The 18,639-nt window shown below is 36.3% G+C and overlaps 1 protein-coding gene across 2 annotated transcripts in view; it reads left to right on the top strand.

Moving 5' to 3' along the window:
- Positions 1-18,639, top strand: part of LRRIQ3 (leucine rich repeats and IQ motif containing 3) — a 169,159-nt gene that overhangs the window by 109,423 nt on the left and 41,097 nt on the right. For both annotated transcript variants that reach the window (XM_050766986.1, XM_050767065.1), the window contains one exon: positions 3,701-3,830. In XM_050766986.1, the coding sequence (XP_050622943.1) occupies positions 3,701-3,830 (130 nt within the window). The remainder of the gene's footprint in view (positions 1-3,700; positions 3,831-18,639) is intronic.

Here is an 18,639-nt window from a genome sequence, read left to right as displayed (position 1 = left end):
ATATTTTGCCCAACTGCAATATTTATTTCTATTTTACTTAATCTACTTAATTTACTCCAAGCTATTGACACTATCTTAGATTTTTGTTTGGTATTAATTGATTTTGTATTTTATTATCTCATTGGAAAATGTAGCAACCATTTCTTTTATATTTTACTTCTCATTTATATAAACATTGACCAGAATGGAGCTGAAAACAGAACCATGTATCATGACATTAGATACCTCCCTTCAGCTTGGCATCATTTTATTAATCTTCAGTCTTTCATGATCACTCAGCATTTCTGATCTCTATCTAAAAGTAATGAAAGATTTTATCAAACATACCGCTGAATACAGGTTTATCATGCCAAGGATATTTGAACCTGAATTAATTTTGACCATGTTAAAAATGAAATTGCATCTGATATAATTAGCTTATTGTCAACTTATAATATTCCTTGATTATTATTCCTTTACTAAGTGCTACCAAATACCCTTAAAATATTTTCTGCAATTATTGAGGACCAGCGTTAAGTCAAAGGTAGGGTAGGTAATCGAATATACTTTCTGTTATTGAAAATGAGATCGTTATTAAATCGTTCCCAGTCTTCTGATAACTTTTCATTCTCTATGATCTCAAAGATCAATCGGTAAGTGCACACATTCTCTTTCCTTTCTTGCATTACATATAACAGAAAGGCCCATTTCTTTACTTTTGCAGCTTGTGTAAGCCTCAGTTCCTTTAGAGGTTTAAATTTTTTGATCATCTTTCTATAGATTTGTTCCCCTGTCATATATGTACCCTTTGTCATGAATTCTTCTTTTCTAAAAACATGGAAGGAAGTATTTTTATAAAACGTGACAAACAATGACAGCCAGATACATGAAAAGGGATAATTAGGAGAAATGAAGTAAATATGTTTCTAAAAGGAGCTAACTAGCAATCTACTTAATTTCTGACCCTTTACATTTCATGAATCTATAAATTAACTGTATTTGTGATAGAGTTTGGATATCTCAAATTTGACAGATTTTTGGAGGGAGAGTTCTTGTTTTTTTCAGGGGGATCTAAAGGTGTAAGTACTAGTGGAAACAGGATCACTGAACATACTCATTATTTTATCATGAGTAGGATAAAAGTGAGATATATAGAAGAAAGAAATGCCACATTTCTATGGTTCAAATGCAATTTGAGGTGATTTTCAACATGTGATGAATTGCATTGTTAGGAGGGAGAAACAGAGAGAAATTTCCAAATAGAGCAAAATTCTTAGAAGTAGGAAAATACAAGAGTGATGATGTAACATGAAAAGGACTTGCAGAAGAATTTGAGGCTGAAAAAGTATTTAGAGTTGTTGTTACAAACTGGATTGCAAAATAGTGCCACACATTGTATTTTGTCGTACTTATCTAATAGAAAAACCAGGGCCTAAATGAAAATAGAAGCAGCATTACTTAAAATTGTGTCATATTTTGACAATATGTTTTGGTATTGTGACTTCTTAAATTTTAATTATCCTTGGCAAGATTGAAAAATTTTTAAATGTAAAGAGAATTTATGAGCTTAAAAGTCCTTATTTGTGTTTCCAGCGAAATGAGGTGATTTTATCACATAAAGAGTGAAAAAACATTGTCTTGTGTCAGAGTTGATGAGTGAAGAATTTTTAAATGAAAAATAAAAACAGGTTTATTCCAGGAACAGATGATACTTAACACCTATAATGAGCATTAAAAAGCCCTTACCCTATGAGTCATTGCTTGAAGACAAATTGTTTTTGATAAGTAAATTAGAGAATGTCACATATAACATTTAAATAATAGAAACTCAGAAAATTGTAAATACAGGGGACTGAGGTGCATATCCAAGTGTCTTTTCTAAATTATCAAATAAAGGAGATTTGAACGGTTAACAGGTCAAAGTAGTGGGGGAAATGTGAGGATGAATTCTCTATTTCAAAGTTCTGTCAACTGTGACATATCAGAGAGTTTACCTGACTTTCTTCTTCTTAAACAAACATGGTGCCATTCACTGAAAGTAGGACTAAGAACTAATATATTTGGAGGAAAAAAATATGGTTTTGATTCTCTTGAATATGAGAGGTCCATGTGAAAGAAATCAGTTTATGGTTGTTATGATTATTAAATGAGTTAATATTCATAAAGAACTTCACAATGGCAAATGATAAGCACTATGTAAATGTTCCAGAAACAAATACACAAAAGCAAAGACCTCAGAAAGATCTATGTGAAAATAAATATTTGTGAGTCTTCAGAAGCTAGATCAGTGTTTCTTACCAAAGAAAGTATCATATCCCGAGAAAGTTTTTTAATACATAAACACATACCCTCATCTAACCTTCTGAACTTTTTCTCTATGATAGAGACTATTGGTTGCCTACCAATATATACTCTTTTCTTCTACCATGGTAACAGGCCCAAATTTCATTCCAGGCAGCAAAACGCTTAGCATTCCTTACCCTCCCCTTCATAGCGGGATATGGGGCCAATGAGATATTCAACAGAAGTTATTTGAAGAACCTCTGGAAAAGCTCCTTAAGATACATGGCCTGTGTCCTATTGTCATTTCCTTTTTCCTCCAACTTCTGACTGAAATGGTATTTGGAGCTCTAGTAGCTATTTTGATTCATGCGAAAAGTTTGAGGATAGTACCCATGCAGATACAGTAAGAGATGATAAAGGAATTTTGAAAGAGCCTATGCCCCGATAACCTGATGAAAGCTCCATAACAGTCCTGGATGAACTGTGAAGATGAAAGTAGATAACACTGTTACTAAAACATCCCACCCGGTTCACAGATATTATACAGTTACATTCCACAATGCCCCTGTTCCCCATGAAGCTCCTCTTCAATATTCTACTTGCTACTCTTCCCACACATAGCTGATCTATTTGTCCTTTTTTTTTTTTTTTTTTTTTTTTTTTTTCTGAGACAGAGTCTCACTCTTTTGCCCAGGCTGGAGTGCAATGGTGCAATCTCAGCTCACTGCAACCTCCGCCTCCTGGGTTCAAGTGATCCCCCTGCCTTGGCCTCTCGAGTAGCTGGGATTACAGGAATGCACCACCACACCTGGCTAATTTTCATATTTTTAGTAGAGACATGGTTTCGCCATGTTGACCAGGCTGAGCTCGAACTCCTGACCTCAGTTGATCCACCTGCCTCGGCCTCCCAAAGTGCTGGGGTTACAGGCATGAGCCCCTACACCTGGCCCATTTGTAGTTTTAAAACGTGATAATTCTGGTCCCATTTCTCCCTTCCTTTCTTTCTGTGTTATTGTCCCTCCTTTTTCTCCTCCATGTTACTGCCTTTAACTGCTCTGTGAAATAATTTTGTCCCTCCCTTTATTATTCTTAATCTTCCGTCAGGCTTTCTGGGGAAAACTATCTTGCTTCTCTTTGTTTATTCCTTATTTTCCCTCTTTCCTTGTTCCTTTTGTCACGGCACTCTCCTGGCGGGTCTCTCTTTCCCTCAGTCTCTCTTATGGCATTGGCCAATATTAGTAGAAAGACAGATTGTTAAAATTATACACAATGGAGTTTTTAAATTTTTTTTCTTAGCCCTGCCTACCTCACAGGTTTTTGTTTTTGTATTTTAAATGAAAGTCAATCATGATAATGTATAATTCATGTGAGAACACTTGGAGAACTCTAAAACGCATGAGATATTATCATTTTCATTGCTTTTATTTTATTTTCACAGAATATATATTATCCTGTTGATTTAAAAACTTCCAGTGAACACAGAAAACATGTTTCATCTATTTTATGTGAATTAAAACCAAAAGATCTTGGCATGAAATCAAAAACATCAAGACATCTCATTCAAAAAGGTTAGTTATATGAATTTTTAATTGTATTTAATAAATATATTTTGATGAAGAGTAAATAATGTAATTAGAAATTGGGCATGTTGATTGGCAAGTATAAATCCAAAAGTCTAATGAAATATGTGTTGAGACTTCTAGATAAAAAATCCATATCTTGGAGCAAATGAAGACAGACACAAAAGAGTACATGTAATCCATGTATAAAAAGCTAAAAAATGATAATTATCTTCTTAGGGGAGTAGTGAGTAGAAGAAATTACAGACAGGCATCTAGGATTTTGATATTGATCTGTGTGATGGTTATACGAGTTGGAAGAATTCATCCAGCTATACACCTGTGATTTGTTCACTTTTCTCTGTGTATTCTCTATTCCCATTAAAAATGTTAAAGCAATGTTAAAAAATTATATCTTATTCAATAGTTTCTAAATATACATATTCAGAAGGTTATTTTATGGATATCAAGAACCTCATTTGGGGTAGAAGTTGGGATTTATGAGAAATTTTTGTTAGCAAGAATCATTGAACTGATAGCTTTGTTACTGTATGACTATGTCAGCATTGTACCTCCTTTAGGAAATCTGTCAAGTATCAGAATAATTACTACAAATTAGTTAAAATTTATAAGTTATTAAATTTCTTTCAGACTTGGGACATAATCATTTTTGTCAAATAAAAATGCATATTGTCTTACATTATCACTGATAAAATTTTAGTTTTAAATGTGATCTTGTTTTTGTCTTACAAAATGTGTTCTGGTAAAATTTGTCATGATTAGATATGCTTTTCTTTATCTTTCACAAAAGAATCATAAAATCACTTTTGTAAAATCATTTGAAGGTCTTATTTTTCTCAAGGGCTTCTCCTCATTCTTAAATATTCAAATCTTTCCTTTTTAATCCCATGATGGTGTCTTTATCCCATTTGATTTTCTCTTCTTTGCAAATGAATTGGTCAAACTCTGTTAGTTCCTCATTGCCAGTGGCTTTATTTAATCAGTTCTCCATTTTTACACATGTACTAATTTAATAAAACTATTTTTTTAAAAAAAGAATGGACTGTTCAACTGTATTGAAGGCCAGTTGAAAAGACTTTATGTGTGTGGTCTTTTGGTTTGTTTCTTTGTTTTAAAACTGTCTCACTCTGTCACCTAAGTTTGAGTGCAGTGGAATGATTATGGCTCAGTGCACCCTCGATCCCCTGGGATCAGGCGATCCTCCACCTCAGCCTCCTAAGTCGCTGGGACTACAGGCATATGCCACCAGGCACAGCTATCTTTTAGATTTCTTGTAGAGATGGAATTTCACCATGTTGCCCAGGCTGGTCTTGAACTCCTGAGCTCAGGCAATCAACTGCCTCGGCCTCCCAAACTGCTGGGATTATAAATGTGAGCCATCTCGCCTGGCTAAAAGTCTTGGAATATGAAAACTAAATAGTATTTATTGAATCTGGAATATAGATATCAACGGTGGCCTTGACAAAAGCAAACTCAATGAAGTAGCAGAGATAGGAACCATGTTGGAGAAGGTTAAGAGTGAATGGAAGTAAAGAAGTAAAAGCATTGACAATATTTAATGCTTTTGAGGTATTTTAAACTTTTTGATTTTTATGCTCTCAATAATCTCAAGGCATTGAAAAAAAGAAATCAACCTTCTGAGTATCAAAAATTCTAAATTATGAGCCAAAGACATTTTTAGTGTTATCAATATTTTGTTATATTTAGCCTTTGAAAATGTATTAAGTATGTATAAATCATAAAAGAACATTATGGTCAGAATATTTGAATAATCAAAATTTCATACCAAAAGTTAAATCTGGATATCATAAATTCTAGCTATTACTGCTGCCTTCTAAGGTGAAGGGAATTTGAGTGAATGACTGAGGATTTTTTTTTCAAAATGGTACAGTCTGCTAATAGGTACCTACTTCCAACTAGGCTAGATATCTCTTCATAATCAGAGCATAGATGTGAGCATAAATTGCCCCACAATATGGATCATCTCTCACTAGACCTATTTCCTAGATACTATTACTGCTGAGCACTAATTATGTTTTCTTCTTTGATCACAAGCCCAAATATGAAGAAATTTAAGAACGTGATAAAAAATTAATCTCTCTCAATTAAATATATATATATATATGCACAGAAGCATTTTATTTATAATTTTAGGAGGTTCATGGGATCACCAAAGCCCATCTATGGTCCTTAAATTAGTTGGTAAGAACAAGAATCACATAATTTAGCTAACATACGAGATTTTATTTTATTTTATTTTATTTTTTTTTTAGTGTTCTTTTTTTTTAATTTCTTTTTTTTTAATTTATTTATTATTATTATACTTTAAGTTGTAGGGTACATGTGCATAACGTGCAGGTTTGTTACATATGGATACTTGTGCCATGTTGGTGTGCTGCACCCATCAACTCGTCATTTACATCAGGTATAACTCCCAATGCAATCCCTCCCTGCTCCCCCCTCCCCATGATAGGCCCCGGTGTGTGATGTTCCCCTTCCTAGGTCCGAGTGATCTCATTGTTCAGTTCCCACCTATGAGTGAGAACATGCGGTGTTTGGTTTTCTGTTCTTGTGATAGTTTGCTAAGAATGATGGTTTCCAGCTGCATCCAAGTCCCTACAAAGGACTCAAACTCATCCTTTTTGATGGCTGCATAGTATTCCATGGTGTATATGTGCCACATTTTCTTAATCCAATCTGTCACTGATGGACATTTGGGTTGATTCCAAGTCTTTGCTATTGTGAATAGTGCTGCAATAAATATACGTGTGCATGTGTCTTTATAGCAGCATAATTGATAATCCTTTGGGTATATACCCAGTAATGGGATGGCTGGGTCATATGGTACATCTAGTTCTAGATCCTTGAGGAATCGCCATACTGTTTTCCACAATGGTTGAACTAGTTTACAATCCCACCAACAGTGTAAAAGTGTTCCTATTTCTCCACATCCTCTCCAGCACCTGTTGTTTCCTGACTTTTTAATGATCGCCATTCTAACTGGTGTGAGATGGTATCTCATTGTGGTTTTGATTTGCATTTCTCTGATGGCCAGTGATGACGAGCATTTTTTCATGTTCCTGTTGGCTGTATGCATGTCTTCTTTTGAGAAATGTCTGTTCATATCCTTTGCCCACTTTTTGATGGGGTTGTTTTTTTCTCGTAAATTTGTTTGAGTTTTTGTAGGTTCTGGATACTAGCCCTTTGTCAGATGAGTAGATTTGCAAAAATTTTCTCCCATTCTGTAGGTTGCCTGTTCACTCTGATGGTAGTTTCTTTTGCTGTGCAGAAGCTCCTTAGTTTAATTAGATTCCATTTGTCAATAATGGCTTTTGTTGCTGTTGCTTTTGGTGTTTTAGACATGAAGTCCTTGCCCATGCCTATGCCCTGAATGGTATTACCTAGGTTTTCTTCTCGGGATTTTATGGTATTAGGTCTAACATTTAAGTCTCTAATCCATCTTGAATTAATTTTTGTATAAGGAATAAGGAAAGGATCCAGTTTCAGCTTTCTACTTATGGCTAGCCAATTTTCCCAGCACCATTTATTAAATAGGGAATCCTTTCCCCATTTCTTGTTTTTCTCAGGTTTGTCAAAGATCAGATGGCTGTAGATGTATGGTATTATTTCTGAGGCCTCTGTTCTGTTCCATTGGTCTATATGTCTGTTTTGGTATCAGTACCATGCGTTTTGGTTAATGTAGCCTTGTAGTACAGTTTGAAGTCAGGTAGCGTGATGCCTCCAGCTTTGTTCTTTTGACTTAGGATTGTCTTGGAGATGCGGGCTCTTTTTTGGTTCCATATGAACTTTAAAGCAGTTTTTTCCAATTCTGTGAAGAAACTCATTGGTAGCTTAATGGGGATGGCATTGAATCTATAAATTACCTTGGGCAGTATGGCCATTTTAACGATATTGATTCTTCCTATCCATGAGCATGGTATGTTCTTCCATTTGTTTGTGTCCTCTTTTATTTCACTGAGCAGTGGTTTGTAGTTCTCCTTGAAGAGGTCCTTTACATCCCTTGTAAGTTGGATTCCTAGGTATTTTATTCTCTTTGAAGCAATTGTGAATGGAAGTTCATTCCTGATTTGGCTCTCTGTTTGTCTGTTACTGGTGTATAAGAATGCTTGTGATTTTTGCACATTAATTTTGTATCCTGAGACTTTGCTGAAGTTGCTTATCAGCTTAAGGAGATTTTGGGCTGAGACGATGGGGTTTTCTAAATATACAATCATGTCATCTGCAAACAGGGACAATTTGACGTCTTCTTTTCCTAACTGAATACCCTTGATTTCTTTCTCTTGCCTGATTGCCCTAGCCAGAACTTCCAACACTATGTTGAATAGGAGTGGTGAGAGAGGGCATCCCTGTCTTGTGCCAGTTTTCAAAGGGAATTTTTCCAGTTTTTGCCCATTCAGTATGATATTGGCTGTGGGTTTGTCATAAATAGCTCTTATTATTTTGAGGTACGTTCCATCAATACCGAATTTATTGATCGTTTTTAGCATGAAGGGCTGTTGAATTTTGTCAAAAGCCTTTTCTGCATCTATTGAGATAATCATGTGGTTCTTGTCTTTGGTTCTGTTTATATGCTGGATTATGTTTATTGATTTGCGAATGTTGAACCAGCCTTGCATCCCAGGGATGAAGCCCACTTGATCATGGTGGATAAGCTTTTTGATGTGTTGCTGAATCCGGTTTGCCAGTATTTTATTGAGGATTTTTGCATCGATGTTCATGAGGGATATTGGTCTAAAATTCTTTTTTTTGTTGTGTCTCTGCCAGGCTTTGGTATCAGGATGATGTTGGCCTCATAAAATGAGTTAGGGAGGATTCCCTCTTTTTCTATTGATTGGAATAGTTTCAGAAGGAATGGTACCAACTCCTCCTTGTACCTCTGGTAGAATTCAGCTGTGAATCCATCTGGTCCTGGACTTTTTTTGGTTGGTAGGCTATTAATTGTTGCCTCAATTTCAGAGCCTGCTATTGGTCTATTCAGGGATTCAACTTCTTCCTGGTTTAGTCTTGAAAGAGTGTAAGTGTCCAGGAAATTATCCATTTCTTCTAGATTTTCCAGTTTATTTGCGTAGAGGTGTTTATAGTATTCTCTGATGGTAGTTTGTATTTCTGTGGGGTCGGTGGTGATATCCCCTTTATCATTTTTAATTGCGTCGATTTGATTCTTCTCTCTTTTCTTCTTTATTAGTCTGGCTAGTGGTCTGTCAATTTTGTTGATCTTTTCAAAAAACCAACTCCTGGATTCATTGATTTTTTGGAGAGTTTTTTGTGTCTCTATCTCCTTCAGTTCTGCTCTGATCTTAGTTATTTCTTGCCTTCTGCTAGCTTTCAAATGTGTTTGCTCTTGCTTCTCTAGTTCTTTTAATTGCGATGTTAGAGTGTCAATTTTAGATCTTTCCTGCTTTCTCTTGTGGGCGTTTAGTGCTATAAATTTCCCTCTACACACTGCTTTAAATGTGTCCCAGAGATTCTGGTATGTTGTATCTTTGTTCTCATTGGTTTCAAAGAACATCTTTATTTCTGCCTTCATTTCGTTATGTACCCAGTAGTCATTCAGGAGCAGGTTGTTCAGTTTCCATGTAGTTGAGCGGTTTTGATTGAGTTTCTTAGTCCTGAGTTCTAGTTTGATTGCACTGTGGTCTGAGAGACAGTTTGTTATAATTTCTGTTCTTGTACATTTGCTGAGGAGTGCTTTACTTCCAATTACGTGGTCAATTTTGGAGTAAGTATGATGTGGTGCTGAGAAGAATGTATATTCTGTTGATTTGGGGTGGAGAGTTCTATAGATGTCTATTAGGTCTGCTTGCTGCAGAGATGAGTTCAATTCCTGGATATCCTTGTTAACTTTCTGTCTCGTTGATCTGTCTAATGTTGACAGTGGAGTGTTGAAGTCTCCCATTATTATTGTATGGGAGTCTAAGTCTCTTTGTAAGTCTCTAAGGACTTGCTTTATGAGTCTGGGTGCTCCTGTATTGGGTGCATATATATTTAGGATAGTTAGCTCTTCCTGTTGAATTGATCCCTTTACCATTATGTAATGGCCTTCTTTGTCTCTTTTGATCTTTGATGGTTTAAAGTCTGTTTTATCAGAGACTAGTATTGCAACCCCTGCTTTTTTTTGTTCTCCATTTGCTTGGTAAATCTTCCTGCATCCCTTTATTTTGAGCCTATGTATGTCTCTGCGTGTGAGATGGGTCTCCTGAATACAGCAGACTGATGGGTCTTGACTCTTTATCCAGTTTGCCAGTCTGTGTCTTTTAATTGGAGCATTTAGTCCATTTACATTTAAGGTTAAGATTGTTATGTGTGAACTTGATCCTGCCATTATGATATTAACTGGTTATTTTGCTCATTAGTTGATGCAGTTTCTTCCTAGCCTCGATGGTCTTTACATTTTGGCATGTTTTTGCAATGGCTGGTACCGGTTGTTCCTTTCCATGTTTAGTGCTTCCTTCAGGGTCTCTTGTAAGGCAGGCCTAGTGGTGACAAAATCTCTAAGCATTTGCTTATCTGTAAAGGATTTTATTTCTCCTTCACTTATGAAACTTAGTTTGGCTGGATATGAAATTCTGGGTTTAAAATTCTTTTCTTTAAGAATGTTGAATATTGGCCCCCACTCTCTTCTGGCTTGTAGAGTTTCTGCTGAGAGATCTGCTGTTAGTCTGATGGGCTTCCCTTTGTGGGTAACCCGACCTTTCTCTCTGGCTGCCCTTAAGATTTTTTCCTTCATTTCAACTTTGGTGAATCTGGCAATTATGTGTCTTGGAGTTGCTCTTCTCGAGGAGTATCTTTGTGGCGTTCTCTGTATTTCCTGGATTTGAATGTTGGCCTGCCCTACTAGGTTGGGGAAGTTCTCCTGGATGATATCCTGAAGAGTGTTTTCTAACTTGGTTCCATTTTCCCCCTCACTTTCAGGCACCCCAATCAGACGTAGATTTTGTCTTTTTACATAATCCCATACTTCTTGCAGGCTTTGTTCATTTCTTTTTCTTCTTTTTTCTTTTGGTTTCTCTTCTCGCTTCATTTCATTCATTTGATCCTCAATCGCTGATACTCTTTCTTCCAGTTGATCGAGTTGGTTACTGAAGCTTGTGCATTTGTCACGTATTTCTCGTGTCATGGTTTTCATCTCTTTTATTTCGTTAGGACCTTCTCTGCATTAATTACTCTAGCCATCAATTCTTCCACTTTTTTTTCAAGATTTTTAGTTTCTTTGCGCTGGGTACGTAATTCCTCCTTTAGCTCTGAGAAATTTGATGGACTGAAGCCTTCTTCTCTCATCTCATCAAAGTCATTCTCTGTCCAGCTTTGATCTGTTGCTGGCGATGAGCTGCGCTCCTTTGCCGGGGGAGATGCGCTCTTATTTTTTGAATTTCCAGCTTTTCTGCCCTGCTTTTTCCCCATCTTTGTGGTTTTATCTGCCTCTGGTCTTTGATGATGGTGATGTACTGATGGGGTTTTGGTGTAGGTGTCCTTCCTGTTTGATAGTTTTCCTTCTAACAGTCAGGACCCTCAGCTGTAGGTCTGTTGGAGATTGCTTGAGGTCCACTCCAGACCCTGTTTGCCTGGGTATCAGCAGCAGAGGCTGCAGAAGATAGAATATTTCTGAACAGCGAGTGTACCTGTCTGATTCTTGCTTTGGAAGCTTCCTCTCAGGGGTGTACTCCTCCCTGTGAGGTGTGGGGTGTCAGACTGCCCCTAGTGGGGGATGTCTCCCAGTTAGGCTACTCAGGGGTCAGGGACCCACTTGAGCAGGGAGTCTCTCCCTTCTCAGATCTCAACCTCCGTGTTGGGAGATCCACTGCTCTCTTCAAAGCTGTCAGACAGAGTTGTTTGCGTCTGCAGAGGCGTCTGCTGCGTTTGTTTAGTTTACTGTGCCCTGTCCCCAGAGGTGGAGTCTACAGAGACAGGCAGGTTTCCTTGAGCTGCTGTGAGCTCCACCCAGTTCGAGCTTCCCAGCAGCTTTGTTTACCTACTTAAGCCTCAGCAATGGCGGGCGCCCCTCCCCCAGCCTCGCTGCTGCCTTGCCGGTAGATCACAGACTGCTGCGCTAGCAATGAGGGAGGCTCCATGGGTGTGGGACCCTCCCGGCCAGGTGTGGGATATGATCTCCTGGTGTGCCTGTTTGCTTAAAGCGCAGTATTGGGGTGGGAGTTACCCGATTTTCCAGGTGTTGTGTGTCTCAGTTCCCCTGGCTAGGAAAAGGGACTCCCTTCCCCCTTGCGCTTCCCAGGTGAGGCAATGCCTCGCCCTGCTTCAGCTCTCGCTGGTCGGGCTGCAGCAGCTGACCAGCACCGATCGTCCGGCACTCCCCAGTGAGATGAACCCAGTATCTCAGTTGAAAATGCAGAAATCACCGGTCTTCTGTGTCGCTCGCGCTGGGAGTTGGAGACTGGAGCTGTTCCTATTCGGCCATCTTGCTCCGCCCCCCCCCCCCCCCCCCAGATTTTATACTGCCTCTAAAATCTCCAAGAAAAGCTCACCTCAGTAAGTAATGGTTCTGGTATTATCAATTACATATCTTGCACATTTTTGTATCTTCATTCCTTGAGCTATTCCTAAACATGAGCTATTCCTAAACATGAGACATTTATATAAGACTTACTTGAGATATATGTGATGCTTAATGTTTCTGATGGAGCATAGATTAGTTTAAGTGCTATTCATATCACCTATTACCGTAATTCCAACTTTTAGATATCATTCTTAAATACTGATATTTGTGTGGCTAAATATAATGGTGATAATCAAACTACCTACAAGAGTAATATATGATTTTTAAATTTTTAATTGGAAATAATATGTTATTCTATATATTTTCTAATGCTTATATTGTTAATATAAGGTCAGCCTGAATAATTAATATATTGCTGAGTGTTACAACTCCTATGTGGGACCATATTATTCCATTTTCTCACCTAGACTTTCAAAGTTGGTAAAACTTTTAAAATATTTATTAGGTAAATACACTGATGAATGGGACCCATGCTATTTGTACTATAACTACATGTCCCAGTTTGGCCCCAGAGAGTCTCAGTTTGTGCTCATTGTCCTGGTGCATAACAGTGCCTTTCAGTCTTGAACATGCTCCAGTCTAAATGACATGTTTATTGTTATACAAAACATATGTGCCTTACTTTTTCTTCTTCATAAATCAGTTTAACATTATTAGATTGTCAAATTAGAATGACACAATTCAAAGATCTTACCTCAGTATGAAACTGTATTAATAACATCAAGGATACAATCAAGAGACTCAAATGAAACAAAGAGACATCTGGGACATCAAGGGTAGCTTTCTAGGTCCTCTCTTCCCTTGGAGAACATGCACTTCTGACCCAGGAAAACAAAGTCTCTAGTAAGGATTATGAGTTTACTTCCAACAGAGGCAATTTTACATTACGAAGTATTTTCATTTTGTTTTCCAGAGGGTTGTGTAGTTTATTGATATTTTCCAGGGAACACACCTCACAGACTCTGTGTTTATTTCACAGAAGCAATCCTGGCAGGTCACAGTGGCTCATGCCTGTAATCTCAGAGTTTTGGGAGGCCAAGATAGGAGGAACATTTGAGGTTTGCAGGATGCAGTGAGCTATGATCATGCTACTGTACTTTAGCCTGAGTGCCTTCGTGAGACCCTGTCTCTAAAAAATTATATAACTATATATAACTAGATAGATGATAGATGGTAATTATATATACATACAAGCAATTTACCTAAAACTATATATATAACTATAAAATTTGTATAGTTATATATATGTGTGTGTGTATGTATACATAAAATGTGTGTGTGTGTGTGTATATATATATATAGCAAAGACAAGGAATCAATTACATATATATTGATATATATATATAAACAATCTAGCCAGGGTCCATCCTGCCAAAGGCATGCAATAGATAAGGTGTCTTTCTCCTGAAAAATATAATTTGTCTATTTTTTCTGGAGTTCCAGTTGACATGGAGATTAGATTACTTCCCAGTCTCTTTTCTTCCTACAGGCCCTCATTTTATATTAAAAAAAAAATAAGTGGATTACTGGACAGATACTTTAACTCCTTCCTCCTACCCCTTCAACAGATTTTGAAATTGAGAGGTATTTTATTATGCTTAGATTTCTTTTTACTAAATCATAAGTTATTACTAAACAGGCACACACACACACATATATACACACAATTATATATATACATATATGTATCATTTTAAGTTCAGGGGTACATATGCAGGTTTATTACATGAGTAAATTATATGTCACAGGGGTTTGGTGTACAGATTATTTCCTACCCAGGTAATAAGCATAGTGCCCAATACATATTTTTTTGATCCTCTCCCTCTTGCCTCCCTCCACTCTCCAGTAGGGCCTAGTGTCTGTTGCTCCCTTCTTTCTTTCCATATGTACTTGATGTTTAGCTCCCACTTATAAGTGAGGTCCTGTGGTATTTGATTTTCTGTTCCTGCATTAGTTCACTTAGGATAATGGCCTCCAGCTCCATCCATCTTGCTGCAAAGAACATTATCTCATTACTTTGGGGGCTGCATAGTATTCCATGTTGTTTATGTACCACATTTTTTAAATCCAGTCTACCACTGATGGGCATCTAGGTTGATTACATGTCTTTGCTATTGAGAATCGTGCTGCGATGAACATGTGTGCATGTGTCTTTGTGATAGAAAAATTTATATTCCTTTGGGTATATGTCCAATAATGGGATTGCTAGACCAAATAGTAATTCTATTTTATTTCAGAAATCACCAAACTGCTTCCCATAATGGGTGAACTAATTTATATTCCCATCAGCAGTGTATAAACCTTTTCTTTTCTCCACAACCTTGCATTATCTGTTGTTTTTTGACTTTTTATAACCATTCTGACTGATGTGAGATAGCATTTCATTGTGGCTTTGATTTGCATTTCTTTAATGATTAGTGATATTAGATAAATATTTTTATCAGCCCTAAGCATTCAACATTCAGCTAGAGCATATGAAATCCTACTGTCACGGAGCTTGCATATTGTTGTAATGATGATATTACAACTTTCAGTGGAAATTTTGGAAGATTATAAAGTTCAAAGTCTCCATGTACCTACTTGGAACTTGTGGCTAAGGATAGATATTATACTGTCTCATTTATATTATCAAATAAATGGTAATTTACTTGTATATGACATTTTAGCTGCTGATTGAATTTGTTATAGATATTGTCCAAAATTCCTGTTGTATTAATTAGCTAGTTTTTAATAATAGATGCTTTTATCATCTTTAACTTAAGGCCATTATTTCTCTTAGCTTCTTTTTTATAATGCTTATCCAAATTTTTTTATGTTTCTCTACAAAAATGATATAACACTGTAGGTCAGACATTTTAAAATAATGCTATACTTCACGCTTTATGAATACCTATTCCATCGGCTGCTGTAAGAGGCATTTTCAGTGTTAAAAATTAACATACAGATTTCTTGATTTATACTGAAAAGATGCAGTATACAAGGCTGAAATTGAAACCTTAAAAGTGTGTGTTCTGTTAGTGATTTTTAACCCTTTATAGTAAGTATAGCTGGAGAATGGGCCAAACTTCTACAGCTCTTTCAAAGTACCATTTATGTTTCAGATGCAGTTATAAAGAAGTAAATTCAAATACTTTCCAGAAAGTGCCAGCTGCTACATAAAAGATATTTCTGAGAACAAAACTGCTACTTCCTATTCAGAAAAAAAGGTCAAAAGTTTAATTATTTGAGGGTCATTGTATCATAGTGCCTGTGATCAGATTTATGCAGTCTTTAGTTATTTTACCTTCATTATATACTTTTTCTTGCTCCAAATCCACTTATATCTGAAATGAAGACTCTAAAGGTGATTTTATGGTTTCCATTGAAGCACATTACATTTTCTATCTCCACCATTTTTCTTCCAAATTCATCCAATTTATCACATTATTCTGATTTCAATCCACTTGTGCTTTATGCAATTTTAACAGTGCTTTTTTTTTTTTTTTTAACCATTCTAGATTGTTTGCTGGAATGACTGAATTTTAGTCTAGGATATAAAATAGTATCAACCAAATTACTTCAGATGAGCAATTAGAGCATACTCAAGCATATAAAACTAGAAATCTTTGCTACCAGATGTTAAATTAAAAGCAAACAAGCAAACAAACCAAAAATGTATTTTGTTTTTGTGTCTGTGTAATATTTCAAATTGCTTTTAAAATATTTTAAATGCTTTTACTACTGAGAACAGAGAGGAAGAAGGTGAAATTTAAATCAGATATGTTTGAATTTATTTTGTAATTTTAAGCACCAGTGCCATATATTCCATGTGCTCCCCTGCATTGCCCAGCTTCCCATGCAGGTATGTAAAAATTATGTGGTCAGTCTCTCTACTTGACTGTGAGCAAAAGTAAAAGTGATCACTTCGGAGTGAAAGCAATTAAAAGCATCATTCTATTTCCCTGCTACACAGATCTTAGAGGCCATATGTTCCATTAATATAGCTGCAAGGTCCTCCTGACCCACGTTGTTTCTTAGATGAGAAATAAGGAAATCTTCACTGTGTTAAACTGTTGAGATTACAGGGTTTATCTGTGAGGGAAGTTAGGATTAATCATGCGATTAAATACAGAAATTAGTGTCATAACAAAAAACATAAAATATGGCCTTATCTTTGTGATTAGTTATAGGAGATGAGAAAATTGATATCAGAGGCTGAAAAGATGGCAATACACGTTGTTTAGAGCAAAGAATGTCCCCATGATAACTTGGAAGGCAAACTATGTGCCTACTAGTTTATGTCTCTAAGGGAAGAAGCTGGAAGATGGAATATTGATTCTGTATGTTGGTTGTACTTGACTATGTTTGGCAAATTACCTTATAGCAAAAAGAGAGCTCAGAAAAGTAGCTGGTTTGCAAGACAAAATAAAAGAAAGTGAAGAGCTCCAAAATTAGAGCCTTGCACATTTGGAAAGCTGTCTGCTTCTAAATCACAAATAGTAAAACAATAAATTTAACAAATCTTTTAGACAAGGGCCCAAACTTCTTAAATGAAAATGATGACTCACAGCACAGTTTAGATTAAGCATATGGGCTTCCCATCTATTATTCTAGATTTATAGTAACTTCCATTAAATTGCTAGAGAGTGAGTTATGGGAAGAAATTAAGAAAAAAAAAAAGTAGATATGAAAACTACATATGACTCCAAAAGAATTTTGGGTGTAATCAACCACATATGGAACTCACAGAAGAAAATAGATCAGATATCTATACTTTTAAAGGAAAGGTATTACCAGAGAACTTTAGCCTAAAATGCCTTTAAGCATTCAAGACTTAAACATACACTTGATCCCCTCATCTTCAGCACTAAAAAGTGCACTGAAAAAGCTTTTGTAGCCTCTGAGATAGGCAATTCCCTAATTCCCCACACCTTCAGAATGCAGGAAAACTCCACACGGAAAGCAGAATCAGGGACTAATTCAGGAACCACCTGTACCTGAAGGTAGGAGAAATTCACAAAGTGTGTACTTCCACTTGTGGTTAGTCTTTCCCTGTTCCACTTTTGTATATTTAATATGTATATGATTGGGTGGGGCAGAAGGCGGATGATTTCTCTTTTAATTCATAAGTCTCTGGACTAAAAACTTATCCAGACCTGATTGAGAGATACTGCACACAGAGATTCTGGACTTGATGGGATTTCAGTTGTCATTTTTTAGGAGTGTGTTCTATGTTTGGGGAAAAGGGATCAAAGGATCTTTGGTGACCTGTGGCAATAATTTTGTTCTTACAAAGTATTCTACTTGTTTCTCTACATTTTCTAACTTTCCTTAAATTTAATTGGGGTGACATAATTTATTACTGGTTAATAAATTCTGACTCAAATTAAGTGTGTCACTTCTGGGTTAAGCACACCATTCTCTTTATTTCGTTGCTTTAGCGTCCCTAGAGAGCTTATGTTTCAGAAGGTATAGCTACATTATGTACGAAGAATGCCACCCCCTCCCCCAGTTTAGGTTTGAATGAGCAAGAAATCAACTTTTGTTGTGTTAACCATTATGATTTTAAGTTTTGTCTGCCATGGCATCTAGTGTTAATTATCTTTAATATACTAACCATGGTGATGGACTTTTCTTATAATCAAATAGCTATAATAAAAGCATGTATTTCATAAGTAGGCTATGAAAATTAAGTGAGAGAATGCATGGATAGCACTTGACATAAAGTCTAGCACATGTGTATACTCAATTGTCCAGTAAAATATCTAGCACAGAATAATTGTTAATAAATGTTAGCTGCTGCTGCTGCTGCTGTTATTGTTATTATTAGACCTCATATACCAATAGAACTGAAATGTATTGTGAAAAGTAGCTGTGGTTATACCAAAACATGTGTCTATTGTATAATTTTTTTGAGAATTTAGAAAGAAAAGTGATAAGAAATAGAAGCCCATAGGGGATTATTAAGTACACATTATGTCAAATAAATCTAATTTTCATTATTATTGGTGTTAAAATAATAATTTATGTAATATTTATACAGACTGTCTTGATTTTTAGAGATCTTTGAATTTAAGAGATTTTCATAATAATCTTAGGACAAAATAGAAAATATTTAGTCATGGGTATTTTTTTACTGTTTTTTTTTGTTTTTTCTAGGCGGAGTTTCACTCTTCTTGCCCAGGCTGGAGTGCAGGGGAACGATCTCAGCTCACTGTAACCTCTGCCTCCCAGGTTCAAGTGATTCTCCAGCCTCAACCTACCAAGTAGCTGGGATTACAGGTG

The sequence above is a fragment of the Macaca thibetana genome, chromosome 1 (assembly GCF_024542745.1).
Source record: "Macaca thibetana thibetana isolate TM-01 chromosome 1, ASM2454274v1, whole genome shotgun sequence".
Lineage (NCBI taxonomy): Eukaryota > Metazoa > Chordata > Mammalia > Primates > Cercopithecidae > Macaca > Macaca thibetana.
This window is presented reverse-complemented; position numbering and strand designations above follow the sequence as displayed.